This window comes from Theobroma umbraticum, unplaced genomic scaffold (genome assembly GCF_002168275.2).
Source record: "Theobroma umbraticum cultivar Fairchild unplaced genomic scaffold, ASM216827v3 scaffold_56.0, whole genome shotgun sequence".
NCBI classification, from domain to species: domain Eukaryota; kingdom Viridiplantae; phylum Streptophyta; class Magnoliopsida; order Malvales; family Malvaceae; genus Theobroma; species Theobroma umbraticum.
The window spans coordinates 10,145,937-10,167,959 of record NW_018397256.1 but is presented as its reverse complement, the minus strand read 5'-3'; the positions used below and the strand labels follow the sequence as shown (position 1 = coordinate 10,167,959).

Below are 22,023 nucleotides of genomic sequence, written 5' to 3'. Positions count from 1 at the left end.
TAGGATGATAACAACTAAGGCAAAGGTATACTAAAGCCTAAAGTCTACCGTTGAGAGAAGAAATTATAATGGAAATTAAGTGTCAATATGAACAGGACCCGATTCTCGACAGGCCCATCCAATACTTCAAACCATGAATATAAAGCAAGGTGAGAGACATGAGCACTAAATCAAATGTACATTACAGAATAAGATCATTACTGCCATGCTTTCAACACTGTCCTAGAAGTGATGCCTTAAAAGTATGAAGTTCAGTGCCTTTCAAAGCAAAAAAGACAAAAGAGGATATTTTCTCTTGGAAAAATAATTGCAAACAATGTAAATTCATGGATAAGTTAATAGCCAAGACTAGAACATGGTATTCTGGATTTACCTCAGTAGTAATGCAGGTTAATGGCAACTGTGGCAGATGGCATTCCAGCATTTAACCCAGGTTGATGGCTCTTGATCAGAAAATTTAAGAGAGCAGTTTTACCTGCAAGCATTTTAGACTTCTTACTCAGTGAGAGAGAAAGTGAAGGAGGGAGGGGGAGGAAAGCAAAGCAAAATTAATTAAAAATTAAGACTTAAAGCATAACTTAGTACCTGGAAGACAGTAAGAAATCAGTACACTAGAAAGACAGTAAAAAGAAGCTTGAATATGCTGCAACAACCTTTTGGTACGAGGTAAATAAGTGCAGTTGATAAAGATCTTACCATATTTCCAGACAGATTATCGAAGTGAGAATCTGCAACTTTAATAAAGCAGGAAGAATACAATGCAAATAGTCTCTAGTCACCAAAATCCTCGTTTCTCTGTTTGACAAAAACTCGGCCAATTGTTGTCTTGACATCTTCACTGAACATTCTTATCTCTTAGACTCAGAAGAGAACCTTCTTCATGAACAAACCTTAGGAGAAATTACTGCATCTGATATAACAACTTTCAACAGCAGTTGCAGTTGGCAAAGTGAAAATAAAGACCCATAAACCAGAAAAGCAGGAAAGAAAACCCATATATTTTTACAAAATATAATTACTCTGAACAAAAAAACTAATTTTATTGGGAATATAAATGTATTTACAAGATGAGCATTGCTCTCTGATTTGTAAAAGCTACAGCCAGGATACAGGGTTTGCTAAGATATAATTGCTAGACATACTAACTTGTAGGAACAAAAGATCTTTACAGTGGAAGTCACCGACTTAAGAGAAAAATTCAAGACGTTGAAAAGGTTCACTCGAAAATCAACTTGTGGGGGAGTCTACAAAGAATCTATATAACTTAATTGTGGGACCGGACAGCCAAACAACTATCCATGCAACGGTCATTTCTTGATGACAGTGATTATGTTTTTGTTTGTCAACAGTATAATGAACAAGACTATACAAAGAAAGCAACTCAAACCATCATATTCAAGTCGGAAAGATCATCCATTGGAATTTCTAGGCCCATGAAGTCATGATCTTGTAATCCATCATCATCAATATTCAACCATGAACCCAGATCTTGTCCTGGTAGCTGCAAGTCATCCAATACATCCAGGCTAAACTCATCTTTTTCTTTGGCAGTATTATTAGCGGTTACCTCACTTGATTTTGATACAGAAGTTGATGGTTTGGGTTGCTCTGACATCTTGCCAAGAAGGCCATTTACAGAAACAGATAGTTGAGTTGTTTTCTGCTTAGGCTTTGTTTTTGATTTCCTTTCCCCCTTAACATTGGAAACTGGCCGACCAATCTTATTAGTTCCATTTCTAGATAAAACCTCTCTACCATGTCCCTTTCCTTCTCTGTCTCTCTCACTCCTCTTTCCCTTTGTACTGCTTGACAAGGAACTTCCAATGCCTGACTGTGCACTAGAAGTACCAATAGTACTACCAACTACGTCCTCCAGTAATAACTCTCTCTTTTTCACCCTGTTAGACCATGAGTCATCTTTAACAGTAGTTTGATCAGATAACCGATTTGAGGGTGGAAGCAGATCAGAAGAATTAACAGCATAGCTATCTCCATTTTGACCTGCCAGAGAAGTAGTTGAGTGTGAAAAACCATGGAAGCTGCAAAAAAGACCAAATTGACAATCCACAACTGAATTGCACCATAAGACAAAGTAAATGAAGAAGAAACAGAAGACAGAGTTCCACAGACTGCGAAAAGGTACCATGACAAACAATTTGTATATGATTACACAGGATCAAACACACTCACACAGACACGACTACACATGTGGGAATTAAAGTATGTACTCTCTCCATACACATCAAGTAAAATACCTGAAGTTCTAGCTTCCAGAGAACGTGCGGAGCTGTTGCCACATGGCTTCCCAGATTCACCATCTGTAGGAGCATCTACTGATCGTGCACCATTTAGGCGGGAAGACCCAGAAAGAAACATGTCTCTGAGCATGGGCTCATCAAAGCAGCTATTGCCTGTATCTTCAAATTTATGATATCGATCTAATGTCCGTTTAACAAATGCTAAGGCAGCTTGCTTGATCATTTTGTTACTGGAACTCTTCCCACCAGTAGCATTAGGACCCCAACAAGTCTATTAAAAGATTATTAACAAATCATCAGAAAAAAAATACCAGAATCATATCATAATACGTTAGCATCTAGCATGATAATCTAATGGGTAAATAAACAGTCAAACTTTTAGATGATTAAAATTCTCCATGGAAAATGGAAAGCTGTGACACACACACACACACATGCACAGAGAACCAAGCAAATTTTATCACCTTAGTAGGAAACTCTGGAGGGGAAAGAAAACTAGAAGCAAACTCAAATTGTAGACAATATCCCATAATCTAACTACCATTCAGTTCTTAGCTGTTTAACTACCTTTGTCATTTACGCAGCTAAAGAGAAAGAAACAAAAGTAAGAGTTATTAGATAAACCTTTCCCAGCCAAATTCTTCATAACGCTATACAAAGAAATTCCACTATCTAAACCCCAGAGACTCAGAAGGTGATAATTGATACTTGAGAACGCCAAAAGAAAACATCCAAGCATATTACCAGGAAGGGGAAGGACAAAGTACCCTGCCTCAGTTTAGATGCCATTCAACCACATGACAGTTATGATTGAAAGTTGAAACAGATTCCACATATATGATCTAAAAGATTTCTCCAGACCTATGTTTAGATGTTGTCTCTTCACTTGGAACTGGAGAACTGGAGAAGCATTATCCACTTGGAACTTAGATAGCAACCAAAAGATTTCTCCAGACCTATGTTTAGATGTTGTCTCTTCACTATCTCAGTATCATGAGGAGTTTGAGCTACCCAATAGGAGGTAGTCCTCTCCCATAACGATTTTCACCAACTTCATTGATTTTTTTTTTTTTGGGGGTTGGGGAGGGGGGGTGCAGTTGGTTAAGGTTAAACGATAATGCCATCCTGCCCATTTACATCTATTTTTTCCATTTGGTTTCTTTTGTTGTTGGTTTTAGTCCATCCAGACAACTATTTCCTTTAAAACCTTTTCCTCTAGACCAGAGCTTAGCTTCCACATTATCATGCTAAAGGGCTGTACTAGATTAATTTGGCACAACCTGGCTCTGGGCACACAAGACATAAAACTTTGCATGTCCGTGTCTGTGTCTGCATGTGCAAATAAAAACCAAAAGAAAAAGGGGAATGTACATTAAGAGAATTACCATGTACTTTTCATAAGCCATCGTGATAAGTTTGTCAAGAGCACGTTGTTCAAATTCCCTATATCAAAAGTCAGATGTTTTGATATAAGCTAGGCACCAAAGACTTCAAGTGAAAAGGCAAATGCATACAAAACTATATGGAGAGAAAGGGCGAGACAATACTTCTCCTGAATCTCCCTTGTTTCTGAGGCAGCTTTCAACAGTTTATCAAGCAAGCCTTTCTTCTTTGAAACCTATTGCATTCACAACAAAATTACAAATGAACCTATCAGAACAAGTTTGATTTTTAGGATGGAAAATCCAACAACAAATAAGGTAGCAGGGCACAGAAGAAAGATAGAATTTGTTGAATATCTTATGACAGTTATCAGAAAATGGAAGGGTGAAAACAATAATGTAAAGGCCAAAGAAAACAAAAATATTTGCATATCAGAGCTTCAACAATTCTGTCGAGAAACTACCTGTTCATTGCGCATCTCCTCCAGCTTACTAATGTCCTCACGGATTTCATCATCCCCCATCTGTGCTATGTCAGGCTGCAATAGAGTGAAATACATATAGTTAAATACATTAACAACCTTAATGTCAAGGATGAAACAGAACAAACCAGAGAGACACAAGCGTCTACAGTAAACCACAGTAGAGTCAGAAAAAAAACCGCCCTTCAAGAAAATGGGAAGCTGCAGCAGACATACATGATCATTTGACAACCAACCATTCAGATGACAATACAAATGTAGACCAGATTGTTAGATCATGATTATTATCAATTTTGAAACAACAAAGAGAGAGAGCTTCAAATAAAATTATGTAACGAGAAGGATATTGCAGCATTTAACATAAATGTTGATGTAAAAGTAGACCAACCAGTGGTTCCAAGAAAATTCCAACACTTTGAGCCTCCAAAAAGAGTTTCTCATTTTTCTTCATATTCTCATACTGGAATTCTGAACAGACGATGCTAGGCATCAGCGGGTCTGAAAAAGTGCCATTCAGGGAATGGCTAAAACTTGAGTTAATTCCTGTGTTTCCCAACATATCAATTTCCGGATCATCATTCTCTGGCTTCCCAGTTATCCTATAACTATTGACAGAAGCATGCCCGGTAGATTGGAAGTTAATAATATGACTCAAACCATTGGATCCCAATTCTCCATCCATCTCAAATCCAGTTCCATATATGTCAAATGGGAGGTCTTCATTTCCACTGTCACTATCTTCTTCTGGAATTAGAGCTGCTATAAATCTCTGACAGAGGGGAATCACATTATTGTCCCTTGTCTCCAGGACCAACTGTTGTGAAAGGAGTTCAACAGTTGATGTTACCGCGTCAATTCCACCATCTCTTCCCTGTTCAAGCAACTCACATCCGTTGGAGACGATACTGCAACCATCTAAAATAGAAGGAACTGGTGTTGATCCCAATTTGGTAAGTTCACAATTTCCCTGAAAGATTTGAAAAGAGCTAAGAGAGAATAATACAGTTGTGAAAAAGATGGTTCTTGCTTCAATAGGAAACAAGAAGGTATAACCAATCCTTCACTAAGCTACTTTTACCTTTTGATTTAAAACAGTGCGTTAAAAAAGGGTTTAGGCACTGTATTGTCATCTTCTCTTTTTTGTTTTTTTGGGATTTTCCTAAAGGTGTTGCACTGTTATTAAAGACATGCAATTGATGACAAAACTGCTAATTTTATTCTTAAATAAATAAATTTGACATGGTAAACTTTAGGATACCATAGTATTTATACCAAAAGCTAATAAGAAGATGAATTCTTGAGAAGCAGTCACATGTAAGGGTGAGCAATCAGTTAAGTCAGTTAAATTGGTCAAAAAATGTTATTAACTGACTTAACCAACTTCCCCATATATTTTAACTGAACCAACTGACTTTCTTCTAGTAACCGATTATCCAACTTAATTTAGTTATTTCAGTTTTAACCGATTTTTTTTTTCAAAAGGAAATGGGCTTGAATGCAACCAAGCCTTTTTTATGATTATTTTAATTTTTCTATGCTAATTACATAGTAGATAATCCAACAAACAAACATTACACAGTAAATAATCTAACATTTTTTTTCACTCATTTTAAAGTTGATTAATTCAGTTAACCGACAAAAAAATTTTAACCAAAATTAACTGACTTAATTGACCCCCTCACCGAATTAACCATTTTAATGGAATTAATCGAACTAAGTTAACCTAATTTTATCGGTTAAGACGGTTTTAAGCTACTTTTACACACCCCTAGGTATTGATGGTTGTCAAACCATGTGACTAGGGGAGTGCAAAAGTCGGTTAAAAGCGACTTAACCGACAAAATTTGGTTAATTCAATTCTACTTCAGTTAAGGGGAGTCAGTTAAGTTGGTTCATTTCAGTTAAAAAATTTTTGGTCGGTTAACCAAACTAACCGGCTTTAAAATGAGTGGAAAAAAAGTTGAATTATTTACAATGTAATGTTTGTTTGCTGGATTATTTACCACATAATGTTTGTTTGTAGGATTATTTACTATGTAATATGCATAGAAAAAATGAAAATAAAAAAAAAATAGGCTTGGGTTAATTCAAACCCTTTTTTCTTTTAAAAATTTGGTTAAAACCAAATTAACTGAATTAAGTCAGTTAATCAGTTAATTCAGTTAATATAAGAAAGTCGGTCAATTCGGTTAAAATATATGGATAAGTCAATAAAGTCAGTTTTTTTTTTTTTGAAAAGCATCAATTAAGTCAGTTTAATAGCATTTTTTGACCAATTTAACAGACTTAACCAATTGCTCACCCTTATCTAAACCTAATATATATCAGCAAGTCAAAAGAAATTTATTTACTTAATTTAATTATTTATCTCATGCCTTCCCTCGAGATTTGATGAAAACATAAATAATGACAACACCCCATGCCTGTTCTAGTGGTTGTAACCCCTGAATGGAGGGTCAAGTTCTAGGTTCAATTCCCCCCTTTCCCCCCACCTGGTTGAAAAGAAATCCCCCACCCTTGGCCAAAAAGGCGAGAACAAAATTGCAGCCAACAGTTCATATGTAATGGCATTGAATAAAAGATTTAATCCAAAAAGATTTTTCCAAAAAATTTTTTTTTTCTAAAAAATGGAATGCATCAAGGGGTTTTCAGAGCCACACAAGATAGTAAAAATATAATTTCCAGGGTCTCCTAATAACAGTGACTATCAATCTTATTAAGTGGGACAAGGAACATTACCTGCTGCTTCAAATAGGCAATATCTGCATCAGATATGAAACCAAGAAATGGCTCCATCTGCCTCCAAAAGGAGTTGGGAAAGGCATGAGCTGCAACGATGGTAAAATCAACCAATGGCAAAAGACAAATTTTGAACCAAAGAAAATAACAAAATTTTGACAATAAAATGATGAAAGTTTTCAGAAGGCATTACCAAAACTGATAAGAGCATTTACAGCAGCCACCAACTCTTCATGTCCATCCTCTGAACTAACTAAGAAAGTTATACCAAAAGTGATTAGAAGGCACAAACATGTAGTCACGGATTTAGAAATTCAGAAAATCTTGTTAAGCATAGATAAAAATCCAAAGTAAGTTCTAAGTTAGCTTCAAGTATAACTACCAAGAAGATCTGCAGCCGCATTGATTGCTGCATGCTTCTGTCGTGCATAGGCCTTGCGGTCGGTGAGCTTCCTAGTTGGGGGACGACCAGCCTTGCTGAGCAAAACATTCATCAAACTATGAGATTTCAATCACAATAAAGGAAAGAATATTGGAGAAAAGGGTAACAGGTGGTCAGGCAGGAAGGAATATTTAACCTTTCGGCCTTATCCAAACCAAGCCTGGCACTTCTGAGCTGTTTTGCTGTTCCCACATTGCCAAACTTCTCAACTGTCATTGGCATAACAGACCTTGTAGAAGTAACACCCCGCCCAGTCCTCCCTTGTCGACGTACACCATCTCCAATGTCTTCTCCAGTCATCAGCTTAGTCTTTCTTGATGGCAGGACCAAAGCACATACTTTTTGAACATTCTGTCCAGCTTTCTCATCTAATTCATCAGACTTTTTCACCTTCTCTTTAGATTTAATTTCAGCAGCCGCAGACTCCTCACTCTCAGAAAGAGCAGCCGTAGATAAGGCATCACCTTTTAGTTTAACTTGTTGGGGAGAGCTGCTTGATAAGCGTCTAGCAAATCCTGACCCAATTTCATTACCTGCCATATCAGACACAGTATCCAGAGATGGAGTTTCATCATTACTTGAAACAATAGGAACAAGATTTGTTCGTCTTGCAGTACGGGAGCTCTTCTGTGGTCTCTGGCCAGCCCAGTGGGCAACAGGTGGTGATGAAGACCGAGCAGATGTGGTGCGTTTGCGATTATTGGCTCCACCAGCAGTAGGTGGTTTATTTGTACAGTGAGAAAGCTCCCAGTCATTTGATGCAGTTGCTCTATGAACAACTGGTGACAATTTTGGAGCACCTCCAGAACCTGATCGTGGGCCGCGAATAGATGCATTCATTTTTGTGCTTGATGTAGGACTAGCTGAATTAAATTCGTCACGAACACTCATCCTGCACATTGTACAGAACAACAGGCATAAAAATAAGTACACAAACTGCAGTAAGGCCTCAAAAAGAAAAGTACTCCAGGAGCCAGAAAAAAAGATACCTCAAATGACAAAACAAAGGCTTTATAAGACAGCAATGGACCAGAGAAATTTATGCAAAAAATAGAAAATGAAATATGTAGAAAACTATGCATACTTGTTAACAGTTCTGAGATTCACTCTCTCTTTATCAGAAGCAACAGGACGATCTCTTCTATCATTGAGAAGGGGACTGCTGTCCAGATCAGACCTAGGTACAGATGATCGTGGACCCAAGCCTGTCGGCTGTGAGATGCCATCTGATTTTCCAACTCCAGCAGATCCATTAGCAATCCCTGACCTACAATAAGTTATATATTTATTAATATAAAATTAAGAATAAAATACATCAAAAAATTATAAATAAATGTAAAGGAAGGTTCAATTAACTGAGTGCTCTAAATAAGAAATTTGAAGAAATGGCACACAAAGAAAGACCCCTAACACAAATTTTCCTACAGCCAGCATAATGATCGTCTATCAAGGAACCTACACCCCTCTATAGGTTGAGGTGATGGCCCCAATAAGAGTTCTTCCTTAGTGTGTCTCAATCATGGGATTTGATCTTACTCAGAAGGTTAGGTCAAAACATTACTAAAGTTTTCTACCTCTCAAGCATAACGTGCAAGATGGATAAAATAATAGGGTAGGTTTATTATATAGTTCAAAAAACACAATTCAATTAAAACTAGTACATTCACCATCTTATACTTCTCCGGCAAAAACTCTAGTGTAAATGCACCTTTAAGGCACTAGTTAATGTCCTATGCACTAAAGGCATAAGCAACTTTGCATAAAGTAGAGCTCCCATCGTACATTCAGGTGATTAGATCTTGACCAGAATGGTGCCGAATGAGACAATACGGCACAGGTTGATAGAGGTGGATTAAGCATAAAAATGAATATGAAAACATGAACAAAGGTTTACCATCTGTGTGTGTGTGTGTGTTTATATATATATATGGTCAAAATAGAATAAGAAACTCAAACGCTAAATATACAACTGGAATCAGAATAAAAAAGAACCTCAAAAGCATAAAATACAAGCTTGACATCTTCAATTTATATCCTACACAACATAGGCAATTAAAAACAAAGACAAAGAAAGAATGCAGTTCCGGCATGATGAATCAGGTTACAAGAGAATATTGACCAAAGCTGCTACTGCTATCATTATTATGATTGATGCCCCTGATTCCAGCAGATCTCCTGGCAGTGGGCTGAAAATATCGATCATTATATGTTGGTAATTACATTAATGATTCTTGTATTGTTATGGTAAGGGCTTCCACTGATACTAGGGGTTAGTAACACTCAAGGGTGCTTGTCCTCCTAGCACCCACCCAGTTACAGGTGGCAAACAGGTAAGTCTGGTTCAGGTTGTTCCAGGTTCAAGTTTTGATTTTTCGGGGTTTGGGTCTTTGACTTTTTTGTCAATTCAGGTTTGGGCAGGTTCAAGTTCCAGTTGGTTTTGCCACCTCTACCCCCAATGGATGCCCTCAATGTTACTTAGGCAAGCATTCAAATAATCACCATGACATATGCACAGTAGTAGCACTTTCAGCAGACCTACCTGAACCCATGGGAGTCATTATTTAATCTTGATCGAGCATCAGTAACAGGCCTTTGCTGCATTCCCTGTTTAGATTCCCGATACCCTTCAATCGGTTTAGTTGATACCATACTTGGAGATACATCAGGTTTTATCCCAGAACGCTTTTTCTTCATCTTTGCCTTTTCCCATCCATCAACACCACCTGATAAAGTTCGATCTTCACCCTGAACTGCACCACTATTTGAAACCCTGAGCATTTCCCTGTCCCTATCTGCATTACCAGGCTGCCTGACTAGAGCATTATTCCGCATATCCATCTAGATTCATTGGAAAAATTGTTAAGTCTTCTCTTCGAGAGATAGTGATGCAAAAAAGGCACACCGCATGCAAATTGGGTACCAAGCCACCCAGGTGAGGCCAAAGATAAAGCAACTATGAAGAAGAGCAAGAAAATACAATGTAAAACCACATCCATATTAGTGCATGCATAAAACAGAATATTATGTGGATTCTTGTCACAGGATATGGGTTTCGTGTCACTTGCATAAATACAAACTCAATGATTGACAGTACATAAGGAAATCTACTAAAAAGGAAGAGTAAAGAGAACAAATCCACCATCACCACCTAGTTGGATCAAAAGAAAGAAGTGAGGTTTTGATTAAGTGACCAATGGAAAAGAAGAAATCAACTAGTAGTGTAGAAACATGAAGGAAACACCAGAGAGAAGAAATCAAAGAAGGGATATTGACAACAATAATTACATTGGGACATGACATTCTTTGCTCCCAACCAGACTTGAATATAACACATAAAACATCCGTTGCACAAGTTAATTAAATAAGCTATATCAGGCCCAACGACATAAAATTCTAATATTACCATTACAGAAAATGCATAAAGATGGAAGATATCGAAGATACAAACCCTCACATCCACCAGAGAAGTTCGAGTACGTTTATTTGGAACAGCACTCTTAGGCCTTTCTTCTGCCTTTTGCTGTTCAAATTCAAAAGCTCCAGCGATGGAATGATTATGCATTCCCATCTTCCCAATGGTTGGCCCCAAGACTGACCGATCACTAGATAACAAGGCATTAGGTCGGTCACCAGAAAAGCTTTCTGATCGAGATCTCTTCTTAGATGGTATGCTTGGGAAAAACTTGTTGAATACTGATAAGGCTTCATTGAAAGTTTTCATACGCTCCCTGTTAACTAATACACTTTAATAACTAATGACAACTTCTATTCAAAATACACCATTTACAAAGAAATACCTGGCTTTGACAGCGCAATCACGTAGACCAGCCTTAACTCGTTTGATTTCCTCTGGTATGGGAGAAGGCAGCAGCTTGCCTTTTGATAAAACAGTAGGAGATTCATCAGCAGAAATGCCAAGAGCAACATTAATGTGCCGTTTAAAGTCTCCTTGACGATTAGACTTATGATCAGCAGCGACCACCTTGGGATCAAAACGCAAGCATTGGAAGAAGTTGGATACATCTCCTTGGGCTAATAAACTCCTCGACATACCTGGCAGAGAAGATAGAATTGGATTCTCCATGGTCTCACGAAAGCTACCTGATCTGTCTAATTGAGCAGCTAAGTGGGCTCCACGCTGCCCGCTGGTGTACAGCGGCCTATCTGGGCTCCCAGAAGACAGATCAAACTTGCTAGATGTCGCCATTGCATCAGATTTTGCAAATCCACAGTCTTACAAAGCCAATAAATACAGCCGTGCATGACAAAATTGTATTACAACAGCACATAAAGGCTGATTTAAACTGTTAAGGACAATGGACAACTTATCTGCAAAGGAGAAAAACCTAAGGATAAGCATATAAAATTTGTATTAGACTCCAAATAAGCCCAATACTACCTCAAAATTCATGTTGTTGTATGCTTACGCTCACATTAAAAAATACACTAGAAGTAGTAGGTTAAATTAAGTCTTAATATAATCACTAGTAGTTATAAAGAATTATCAAGGGCCAGGAAACTAAGATTTATTCATCACCTTCCACTGCCTGTGCAACAAAATTTTCCTGTCTTAGTATAAGACAACAGCGTCTTCCAAATGTTAAGATGGGCATTATAGGAGCTTGCATTTAGGTATTGGATTAATAGTTGAAAGGTAATCAATTTGCATAATTAGCTAGATAAATTCATGAGTAGAGAATTTATGGTATGCATGATAACATAATAGGTGGGAATATAGGGATTTTCATCAAAATAAAAAAATTTGTTTAATCAATAAAATAACGTGGAAAAGGCACCCCAAATAAATACAAGAAATGAAAGCAGTGAATTCAGGTAACAGCAACAACAAAAGGAAACCTTCAGAAAACAAAGGCTACAACAAATAGAGTACAAATGGGTGTCATAAAAAGACACACTCAACCATACATGAGACTCAACAACAAACAAGTTATCCACAAATATATTTTCCTATCTACATGCACATCCTACATAACATTTTAGGCAATTATTTTATCTCACTCCACCTCTACCACTGACTGAATTTGTTTTATCTTCTTCCTGTCCCCACAACGGTCTCAGGTTGAATCAAAAGACTGTTTGAAAAACATCAAAATGTCAAGTTTTAGGTTGTTGAACCTCTAACTTCCGACAAATACATTCAATTCTTCTTCCAGATATCGTTTCAATCTTCTGATACTGGCATTTAAAAGATATGTATACCCTTGCACACAGATATTTTATTAGGGCACCCATTTGCTCCTTAGGTACAGAATTACTGTATTCAGCAAGTTGGCATTTGAAATTCATTTATCTCTTCCTTTCATATATGACGATCAAATGCTTATGTTCTATTCATCTACTAGTTACTTATAAATGCAGCGTAAATGACTTTCAAGGCTCACTTCAAATACTATGGTGATCCTAAAATTTCCTCACCTTAAAACAGCTAGCAAAGTGCCAGAGGTATACAATCAACTAGAAATTCGAAGTAATCCTCGATGCTCTGATTAACGCAATAACCCCAATGCTCAGATAAACACAATAACCTCAACAACTCTGTAATCAGAAGCTACGAAGAGCGCACTAACATAGATATTTAGGGTTATTGCGCAAACCTAATACTTGGTAAATAAGTAAAGACAAATTAACATAACCTAAAATACCCTGAATATAAATAGGGTTTTGCTAACAAGTGCCCTAAGGGCACTCTTTAAGGTTACCATATTAAATAATATTTTCTCCCAATGCATTGGAATTCCCACATTACAAATAGTATCTTAACTAACCTTAAAAAGTGCCCTTAGGGCAATCATCAGCAAAACCCATATCAAATTATTTAAATAAATTTTGAATTGTATAACTCCATCTGGATCACCCTTCCAAGCATCAAATGACCTATTCCAAAAATTGTTATTAAGGTTATCTGTCAATCTCTGCAGTGCACATGTACACCAGCAAGACAAGCACATCATTATCAGAATCATGAATCATAAATAAATATAAAAAACACAAATCAAATCTGGATATATGTGTAGCAAAACCTTTTTATAACCATACAATTAACACATTAGAACTTATGAAAGACATATGGAATAGATAATAAATGAAGGTAGACATGAGAGGCTGGCATCTCGATTCATAAGAAAATGCCATTAAGAGAACCTGCCAGAATCATCAACTATCTTACCATGATTCATGAGGGTGCATCATACGCTCATTAGGAAGAAAATGTTAAATAATTTAGCTTAATATATCTGCTAGAATCATAGTTCAATAAAAGTTAGCCGCACGCATCAATTTCAGCACATTAATTACACTTGAACGCAAGAACACCGCTATTATTTAACTAATTGCCCACAGCTGAGCAATACATTCTATACTTTATATTACATCAACAAATTAAGTATCTACCTCACCCAATTTAAGACAGAAGAAGACCACCATCATTTAACTAATTTGGAACTGATTGTGATTTCAGTTGGCACAGATTTCGCGCATATAGCAGTTAGAAAGAGCACCATTCCCATTTTAATTATTTCCTACTCAACATTGCTGTTCTGTTTCTCCATTTTTCAACCATGACAAGAATACATACATATAATTGCCTTCAACTTCACTTTCCTTACTCCAAATAATTCCAAGCTAAATCCGCATCACATGAATGCAAAACAAAGCATTATGCGCATTTTTCTTCAGTTAAGTTACTCAATATTTCTTCACTTTTTGATTATACAACAAAATCCAGCTTCAACAAAGGAAATGCTCTATTTTACACAGTAAAGCCAGTCTAAGCTCAAAAATTACCATTTTATCCTCTAATTCCTCGACTTTACATCTCAATCACACTTCATTCATCATACCTCAATAATTGAAAAAAATAATAGTAATACTAACAAAAAAATTGCAGGAAAACCCTAAAATCTAAATCAACACGAATATTAGAAAATAAAACTCAAATAAACAGTCAATTAAAGAAATAAAAAGGTTCAAAAAATTAAAAAGAAGAAAACCCTAGAGCTTGCAATCAAGAATGTGAGTACAAATCTACCTTCGATGAATCGCGAGAAGAGGTGACGGCGGAGGCTGTAATTTTCAGCAAGATAATTAGATTCTTTAAATTACGGGTACGAATTTGATTTACGTAATTGATTCGAAGCTCGAAATCGAAAGTGGGAAGTTCGTACATGGCCATGGAGGTCGAAAGCGCCCCTGTGTTTTGATCGGCAATGAAATTGGGTTAAATTAAATGACGGTTATACCCATGGTTCGTTGTCTTGGATTCAAAGTTGTCGAGTTTCGGAACGGGGTTTTTTTGGGTAAGAAACATACGTCGAGCCGGCTCCTAAGACAGCTCGTGGTTTATGTAATGTGGGAGTTTTGGGTATGTTTGTCTTAGTGAAAATTTAACGAAAAAATATGATAAATTTAGTCTATAGATTATCGAATCACAACAAAAAAATTATTTCCTTTTTTGAGTAAAAAAATTATTTTTTGTTGGTGATATGTAACGGTAGAAAAAAAAATTTATTTTAGAAAATTAAATGTATATCAAAATTCAAATACTATGTTATCGATGTGAATGATATATATATAAAGTTATTTTTATTTATAATATAATTTTAATTATATATTACAATCTAATTAACCAATAGTATTATATTATAATTCTAACCAATAAATTAGATGATTTGTATAATTATTTTAATATGTAAATTATTAGTTTGAGATGAAAGAAATAAAATCAAAATATTTAAAGGTGAGTGTGTAAGTTAATATGTCTTAATTAAAGATAAGATTAAACAAAGCCTATTAATAAATAAGTATTTTTATTTTAATCAATAAAGGTTGATGTGAATTAATAATCACTTAACCATATCAAAAATCATTTATTTGGTTAGTAGCATCCATCACAAAAAATTTATGATTGATCCAAGAAAAGTAATAGGATAAATTAATAGTTTTTGTTTTGTCAAGGCAAGTAACAATTTTTGTAATGAAGCATTGATAATATATTACCAAAAAAAGAAATGAAGCACAAATGATAATATCAACTTCAAAATACTTAATATTTACATAAAATATCTACTTGATAATCTTAATAAGTATGGCCACTAATCTTAATATAATAATTACTTAATTACCTTCTATTGACCATTATATTTACTATCATGTGGTATTGATTTTTTATAAGAGGATTTGGAATTTCATTTTCTTATATTACTTTTTTTAGTACTTATTCTTTTATATACATATAATCATTATTTACATATGAATTTTTTTTATAAGATTAAAAATTAAGAGGATTGGAATCTATATAGTAGGAAGAAGCAAAATTAAATTTGTAAAGGAAAAGTTAACACCAAAGAAAAAAGAAAGAAGAGTTTACATTGAATGCAACTGTAGATGAATAAAAGTGCAATATATGGAAATAAAATGTTATCCTCAATTAAGGAATAATCACTCATAATGCAGAATGCAATCATAATCTATCAAATTAGGCATCCAACTGTAATTAAATAGAGAAATCAATATGTGGGGTAGATCATTATGCCATTTGACGAGCTCAGGTTGGGCACACTGGAACTGGAAGCCTGAAGCTTGAGATTTCATATTATTGTTCTCTTCATTTTTCTGATTATAGGACGCTGTGAGTATGGGATGCAATATCAGGTTGTGGACTTGTGTTCCATGTGGTCATGTTGGACCTGGGATGGGATCCAAGGTTTCAATTCAATGACCCAATCCTTTTGTTCCTCTGGTGTTTTTTTTTTTCCGGCTTTTTTGAAAAAACCCACCCTATAAATGTCAATTGTCACCCAAAGCAATCATCAGCACTCAAAAGTGGACAGTCTCCAGGAAACAAAAGGCACAATAATATGGTATTATATAATTTTGCTACTGGAATTGTTACAATATTTGGTTTGGTTGATAAAACAAAAGCTGGGTTTGTCCATGATACGTATTTGAAAGAATATAGTTTTCCATTTTATCATATCGGTGTTTAACATTATTCAAAACATTCAAAGCGTCTTATTCTTCTAAAGTCAATCGGATAAATAATGGTTCAAGTGATAGGGCACATGGATGCAGACAAGGTCCCAAAGACAAATGATTTGCTGTTCACTGCCAAAGAACAAGGCTTCCATACAATACCAGTCACTGGCCTGAGTCCTTACCATTAATTTACCCATTTTAACAGTTTCCTCGACAATCAAGAAAGGAGGGAAAGAGGACCAGAAACTGCCACAAGCGAAGGCGTTTCATTTGGTTCGCCAACCTGGGTAGTCAGGACCTCAATACAATCTCAAAGACTAAATGGACATAAAACTCTCACTTATGCCTATCAACCAGTACTATCAAAGAACTCTCCTCAATCTAATTGATATTTACTGCACACTTATTAGTTCGGCAAATATGTGCCAGCAAACTTCAATAGATAAGCAAATCAGGGTAGAACCTGGCTAAAATAAGCAGGTAGACCCGTCAATCAAAATAAGAAGAGTTCGTTTATCCATTGTGCACGGTGCTATCCATGGAAAGGATTGAGTCACTCAATGTGACACGCCATCTCCTGATGATCAAAGCAACCCTGTTTCTGTGTCATTAGAAGAGTAGTCCACACCAGAATCACCTAAAAAAGAAAATCATTCATGAGAAAAGTTTAACTCAATCTGGCAAATGAAAACCAGACCTGACAGCCTTAATCTAGGAATGAAATCTTACTGTGGAATGAGTCAGTTGACGACTGCCTTGGCGGTGCACTCCCCTTTATATCTGTAGCAGTTGAATGATAAGAAACAAAAGAAATCGAATACAGCATATAACAACACAAGCACACGCACATGCGGATGCAGATGTTACTATATTTGATTTTAATGGCCGCACATTCCCCCTTTCCCTTCTTTCTTTCTCTAGGCAAGCTAAAAGGACCTATCCTCTAACAGTCAACGGCATACAGTATGAATAAACTTGGGTCTCCCTTTCTACATTTCCTTCATTCTCCATCTCTTGATTACCCCTTACAAGTCTTCAGAAATGTGCATTACATTACCTATGGTTCCCTTGCTTGTACTTGGATAATGCATTAGTACTTTTAAACATTGTATGAATCCTATTGACCCATATGATGGTAACAGACAACCCTTGTATTTCCAAGTACCATGTAGATCAGAATACTGAAATATTTAGAAGGTGTATTTTACTTGAAGAAAGACGAAATCTTCTAGAAAGACCAATTTTAGGATGACTTGGTTGACAACAGGAAGGCAACCATAATTTGACACCACATCAGAATCTATGCGTAGGCCTGGCTTGCAGAAAGACTAAATTTCTTCAAAGATAAATACAGATGTGACCTTATTGACAGAGCGTATGCAAATAATAAGTGGAATATGACAGTGTCCTCCCATGTGAACATTTGCAATCAATAACTTAGGTTACTTGAGGATCATGAAATCATGAAATCAAAGTTTTAATGATATGATTTTCAATCATGATACCAAAGATTTGACAAAAAAGAAACAGTTTCAGTATAAATAAAAAATAAACACAAATAACTAAGAATGTTTTACCAAAAGAATGACGTAACCCTTTGACAGCCTCAAAATTCTTGTACGTATAGCCCACAAAATTAAGATCTTTAGGAGTTAAATGCATCTGCCAGAAAAGTAAGGAACAATAATGGTGAGTTATGCAAGACAATATTAAGATTGGATGACTTAAGGACATAAAAATGCACTATAAGTCCACAACAGTAAAGATGAGTTACAGGCAGGCCAAGAAACTTCCATCATGATCTTCAACAAAATACAAAATAGTTGCAGCAAAACAATGGTTAAGTTATTCAAAGTTCAAACTACAGTTAGTTGCATTAATAGTCATCCTTACAGTCCTTGGAGAAAACCTAAATACCTTCCTCATTGGCCCAGATCCTGTTCTTGCTGGTTTTGGACCTTCCACCTGTGGTACAGTCAGAAATTTACGTAATCAGTAGGCTCCATATAAACAAAGGCAGAAAACATCTTTTACAGAGCATAAAAAAGTAATACTTGTTAAAGATTGAGAAAGTAATTCCTTAAATGTAGTTCTTTGGGCAACATATCATTTTGTCATCCCTTCTTAAATCATGTTGTTTTATTAAAAAATCAAACTGGTAAAGTCAATATCCTCAATATTCCTAGAGAGTGTAACTCAATGGCAGATTAGCTAGCTAAGGCTAGAGTAAATCGCACTGAGAATTTTGTAGCCTGGATTTGAGTCTAGAATGGCGTTTTCCTTGGAGGTTGATTTTTGTTCCATTAACTGTGAGGCAACAAAGCTGATATTCAAGGATGAAGTTGGCTGTTTTTTTGAGGGATTGCAAGTGCAATTACTGTGTGCTTTGATGAGTCATCATTTAGAATGTTTGACAAAATGCCGCTCTTCAATTTCTAATTTTCTTTCAAAGTTGAGTGTAATTTGGTTCAAGTTATGGTTGTCTTCTTGCTATGTGATTGTTTTAGTCTTTGAGACCTAAATAAGTTAATTTTGGTAAAGTATGGGGTACCGGACATGGAGTAGTCTTTTTGGGTTGGTTCTTATTGGCTGTGTTGGGAACTCTTTTTGTTGAAGTTTGTATTTCAACTCTTTATTAATAAAATTACTTTTGCTTTTCAAGTAAAAGATTGGAAAATATGGATATGTCTAATAATAACTTACCTCATCAAATTTCATAAAATTTTGAGTATCAAGATCCCCCTCAACCTGTGGTTTAAATGCTGCCTCTGTTTCATAGAGTTTGTCCCATGGAGTATCTTTGAACCAGGGATGAGCCTAATTATACTATTGTTAATAGGAGTAAAATAGAACATAATAAAAAGGAAAATGGAGAATGAATATTTTGATATTCATAAAACTTACTTTAATTTGGTCTGCTCCTAAAGTACCGAGCCTATGCTCAACATCACAAAGCAACCTACAGATCAAATCCTTTGCTGCAGGTGTAAGCCTGGCCTCATCTGGAAATTTCAAATGATTTTTCCAGTGTACAATCTGACATGCATTTGTCAGCACAGCAAGGATAAATAAACAAAAAGAAAAACAAGTATTTGAACCTTTTCTAAGAGGTTAGCGAGCTAAACAATTAATATGAAATACTTAAAATCACCTGCTGACACTTAAACATCACATCATTGCTATACTAACAAAATGAATTGAATTAGTCAAATACGATATATGCCTTAAGAATACCGTCAAGACTACCAAAATGAGAGAAAGAAGCATGAAAATGAAGCAGAAAAGATAAAACGGTGTTACGAAGAGGACAATGTATGTTAAAAGCTAGTTAGAAATCCCATAATTCAGCTCAAAATAGCTGAAAAATTAAATAAAACCAAAACTTTAGAACAGATAAAACCTTTCTGCATGTTGTCACTGGATCATCAGAGTAAAATGGAGGATAACCAACAAGCATTTCATACATGATAGCACCAAGTGACCACCTGCAAGAGGTAAATCAATAAGAATGTATTGAAGAAAAAATGAAATTACCTTATCCATTACGATTACATACAAAGCATATCACAAATATACATAAAAGATTATCTCTATAAAGTTTATCCTGTTATTGCAGTGGGAAAAAGTCTTCAGACAACCCTTTTGCATATCCTACTGCAGCTTACTTTAGATCACTCTCCAACCATTTTTGGCCACAAAAATTTAAAAGATCTTGAAAACAAACCAAAAGGTTATATTCATCTTAATTTAAATTGAATTTTCTTTTGTAGTGAACATTACTTTGTTTCTTTGGTTTTTTTCAGACTTCAGTGACATTCAGGCAAGGATAGAACCAACATGTCCTCAACCAAATTTTCATGCAGCATAATACTTTTGCATTGAAAATTTTAACTCCACGTTCAATTAAGAACATAAGAAAAAGGCAGATTCAGAACGACAGAATCAAGATGTAAGCATTACAAATCTAATGAGAAAGTATCATTCATTCTAAGTCATACCAGTCACACTCTGTGCCATATCCTTTCTTCAGCAATACTTCAGGTGCAATGTAATCTGGTGTTCCAACTGTTGAAAATGCCTGCCATTGAAACTGTTAGAGAAAAAAACCTAAGAATAATTGAATATATAACTTGATTCCATCCAAAAAATTTACTAACAAGGATGCAGCCCTCTAACAAGGCATACAAACAAGAAAAAAAAGGGGAAAGGAATAGTAAATCAGCTGAATCCTAAAGTTTAACTTATCGAATATCTTGAACAATATGAAACAAATGCGGCTAGAATTTAGGTTTTAACAACTTTGTAAATTCGTCTACTGATACACTCAATCATCCATAGGAATTTAAACCTAATTACCCAGCATGCTTTTGCTCCTTCCATAATTCATTGGAACATGCAACTGAATTATTGATGAAATCTTGAAATGATATTTCTCTGGTACAAACACACTTACCGTGGCTCCATGCGTAGCCACAAAGTTCATTTGAATTCATTATGATATTACCATCTCTGAGTGTAGATTAAGGAATTCTCTGAAATAAAATCAGTGAACATGATTCTTGTATATATGCATGCACGCATTAGAATGACAGATTTGTAACTTGAGAAAAAGAATATATAGTTGTACCAGTTTCCTCCTGTTATGCTGCCAGTGCTGCAATTGTTCAAGGGGATTTTTCCAGCGTCTTCCTCTACCAGATTCAGGGAAGTGCCCATCAACGTCCATTGATTCATTCAAATTCTCATCATCCAGGGTTTCATTTTCGTTTATAGCAGATAAATTTCTACAGTCTAGAGGTTTGCAAAGACCAAAGTCAGAGAGCTTCATATGACCATTTTTGTCCAACAGAAGATTGTCGGGTTTAATGTCTCTGGAGGAAGGAAAATAAAAAAGCACATGCTTGTCAGATGTCGATAATATTCACAGAAGCTACATCAGGTTAACAAATTACAGTCTAACTATTATTCCATTTCCTGGTATTTCTGTTGGTAATCAACAAAGGCTACCAACCTGTGAATGTAATTATGCCTATGAATAGATTCAATGGCCAGAACACTTTGAGCAATGTAAAATCTAGCCACAGTCTCAGTTAGGGTGTCTTCTCTCATTAGCAAAGTCATCATGTCACCACCAGGCAGATACTCCATGATTAGATACAAATACTCAGCATCTTGAAAAGAATAATAAAGTTTCACAATGAAGTGACTGGCAACTTCTGCGAGCAAATTTCTCTCAGCTCTCACATGTTCAACCTATGTTATATTCACAAAATCTGTGAGTGCAAAGAAATTAAACAGGTAGCATAGAAAAATGTGAGAGAGTTTTCAACATCAAGAAAAATCTAATGGAAAGAAAACTGGAAATGGAGTTTCTCCCAGGTGAAACAAATCATGCTTTGAATGCATAAATTGAAATTAAATGACAAAAGATTTCAGATCTCACCTGTCCCCTGCTAAGCATTTCTGACTTCTTCAACTTTTTCATGGCAAAAATATCACCTGATTTTTTCTCTCGACACAATCTTACCTGCAAACTAATAATAACACATGAGCAGACCAGTACCCTCCAACTTCATAGAAGAACATTCGATTTAAAAAAAAAATCATAATAATAAATTGCAAGTGATATGAGTAGCACTCAAGCAGGTAAAAGAAAAAGAAATGCACAGCCCATAATCCACATGTAATAATTATTTGCATAGGCAAAAATGTTTATCTGCTGTCAA

General features: G+C 35.6%; 2 protein-coding genes across 3 annotated transcripts in view; both read right to left on the bottom strand.

Moving 5' to 3' along the window:
- Nucleotides 1-1,015: 1,015 nt before the first annotated feature.
- LOC110410286 (serine/arginine repetitive matrix protein) lies at nt 1,016-14,539 on the bottom strand. Its single transcript, XM_021419916.2, has 15 exons — nt 14,352-14,539; nt 11,101-11,632; nt 10,752-11,031; nt 9,843-10,141; nt 8,388-8,570; nt 7,440-8,195; nt 7,244-7,338; nt 7,055-7,114; nt 6,862-6,950; nt 4,511-5,089; nt 4,105-4,179; nt 3,806-3,876; nt 3,644-3,701; nt 2,256-2,529; nt 1,016-2,001 (listed from the first exon to the last, which is right to left on the bottom strand). The coding sequence occupies exons 2-15, from the start codon at nt 11,508-11,510 to the stop codon at nt 1,382-1,384; spliced, it is 3,849 nt and encodes a 1,282-aa protein (XP_021275591.1). The 5' UTR covers nt 11,511-11,632; nt 14,352-14,539; the 3' UTR covers nt 1,016-1,381.
- Nucleotides 14,540-16,657: 2,118 nt separating this feature from the next.
- Nucleotides 16,658-22,023, bottom strand: part of LOC110410289 (uncharacterized) — an 8,199-nt gene continuing 2,833 nt past the window's right edge. The window contains exons 3-13 of one of the 2 annotated variants that reach the window (XM_021419923.2): nt 21,741-21,824; nt 21,309-21,550; nt 20,925-21,168; nt 20,296-20,387; nt 19,698-19,782; nt 19,202-19,333; nt 19,001-19,114; nt 18,215-18,262; nt 17,875-17,959; nt 17,027-17,077; nt 16,658-16,934 (exon numbers count right to left, since the gene is read on the bottom strand). In XM_021419923.2, the coding sequence (XP_021275598.1) occupies nt 16,882-16,934; nt 17,027-17,077; nt 17,875-17,959; nt 18,215-18,262; nt 19,001-19,114; nt 19,202-19,333; nt 19,698-19,782; nt 20,296-20,387; nt 20,925-21,168; nt 21,309-21,550; nt 21,741-21,824 (1,230 nt within the window). In that variant the 3' untranslated portion in view covers nt 16,658-16,881. The remainder of the gene's footprint in view (nt 16,935-17,026; nt 17,078-17,874; nt 17,960-18,214; nt 18,263-19,000; nt 19,115-19,201; nt 19,334-19,697; nt 19,783-20,295; nt 20,388-20,924; nt 21,169-21,308; nt 21,551-21,740; nt 21,825-22,023) is intronic. The other variant, XM_021419924.2, reaches the window with a different exon arrangement.

What these genes read in the sequence shown, in the direction of transcription:
- LOC110410286 (XM_021419916.2), bottom strand. Translation starts at nt 11,510, where the DNA reads ATGGCGACATCTAGCAAGTTTGATCTGTCTTCTGGGAGCCCAGATAGG. An exon ending in TTGCCTATTTGAAGCAGCAG is followed by an intron (nt 5,090 to 6,861) that starts GTAATGTTCCTT and finishes CAAATCTTTCAG; the next exon opens with GGAAATTGTGAACTTACCAA. An exon ending in TCTGGAAGCTAGAACTTCAG is followed by an intron (nt 2,002 to 2,255) that starts GTATTTTACTTG and finishes CTTCTCTGGCAG; the next exon opens with GTCAAAATGGAGATAGCTAT.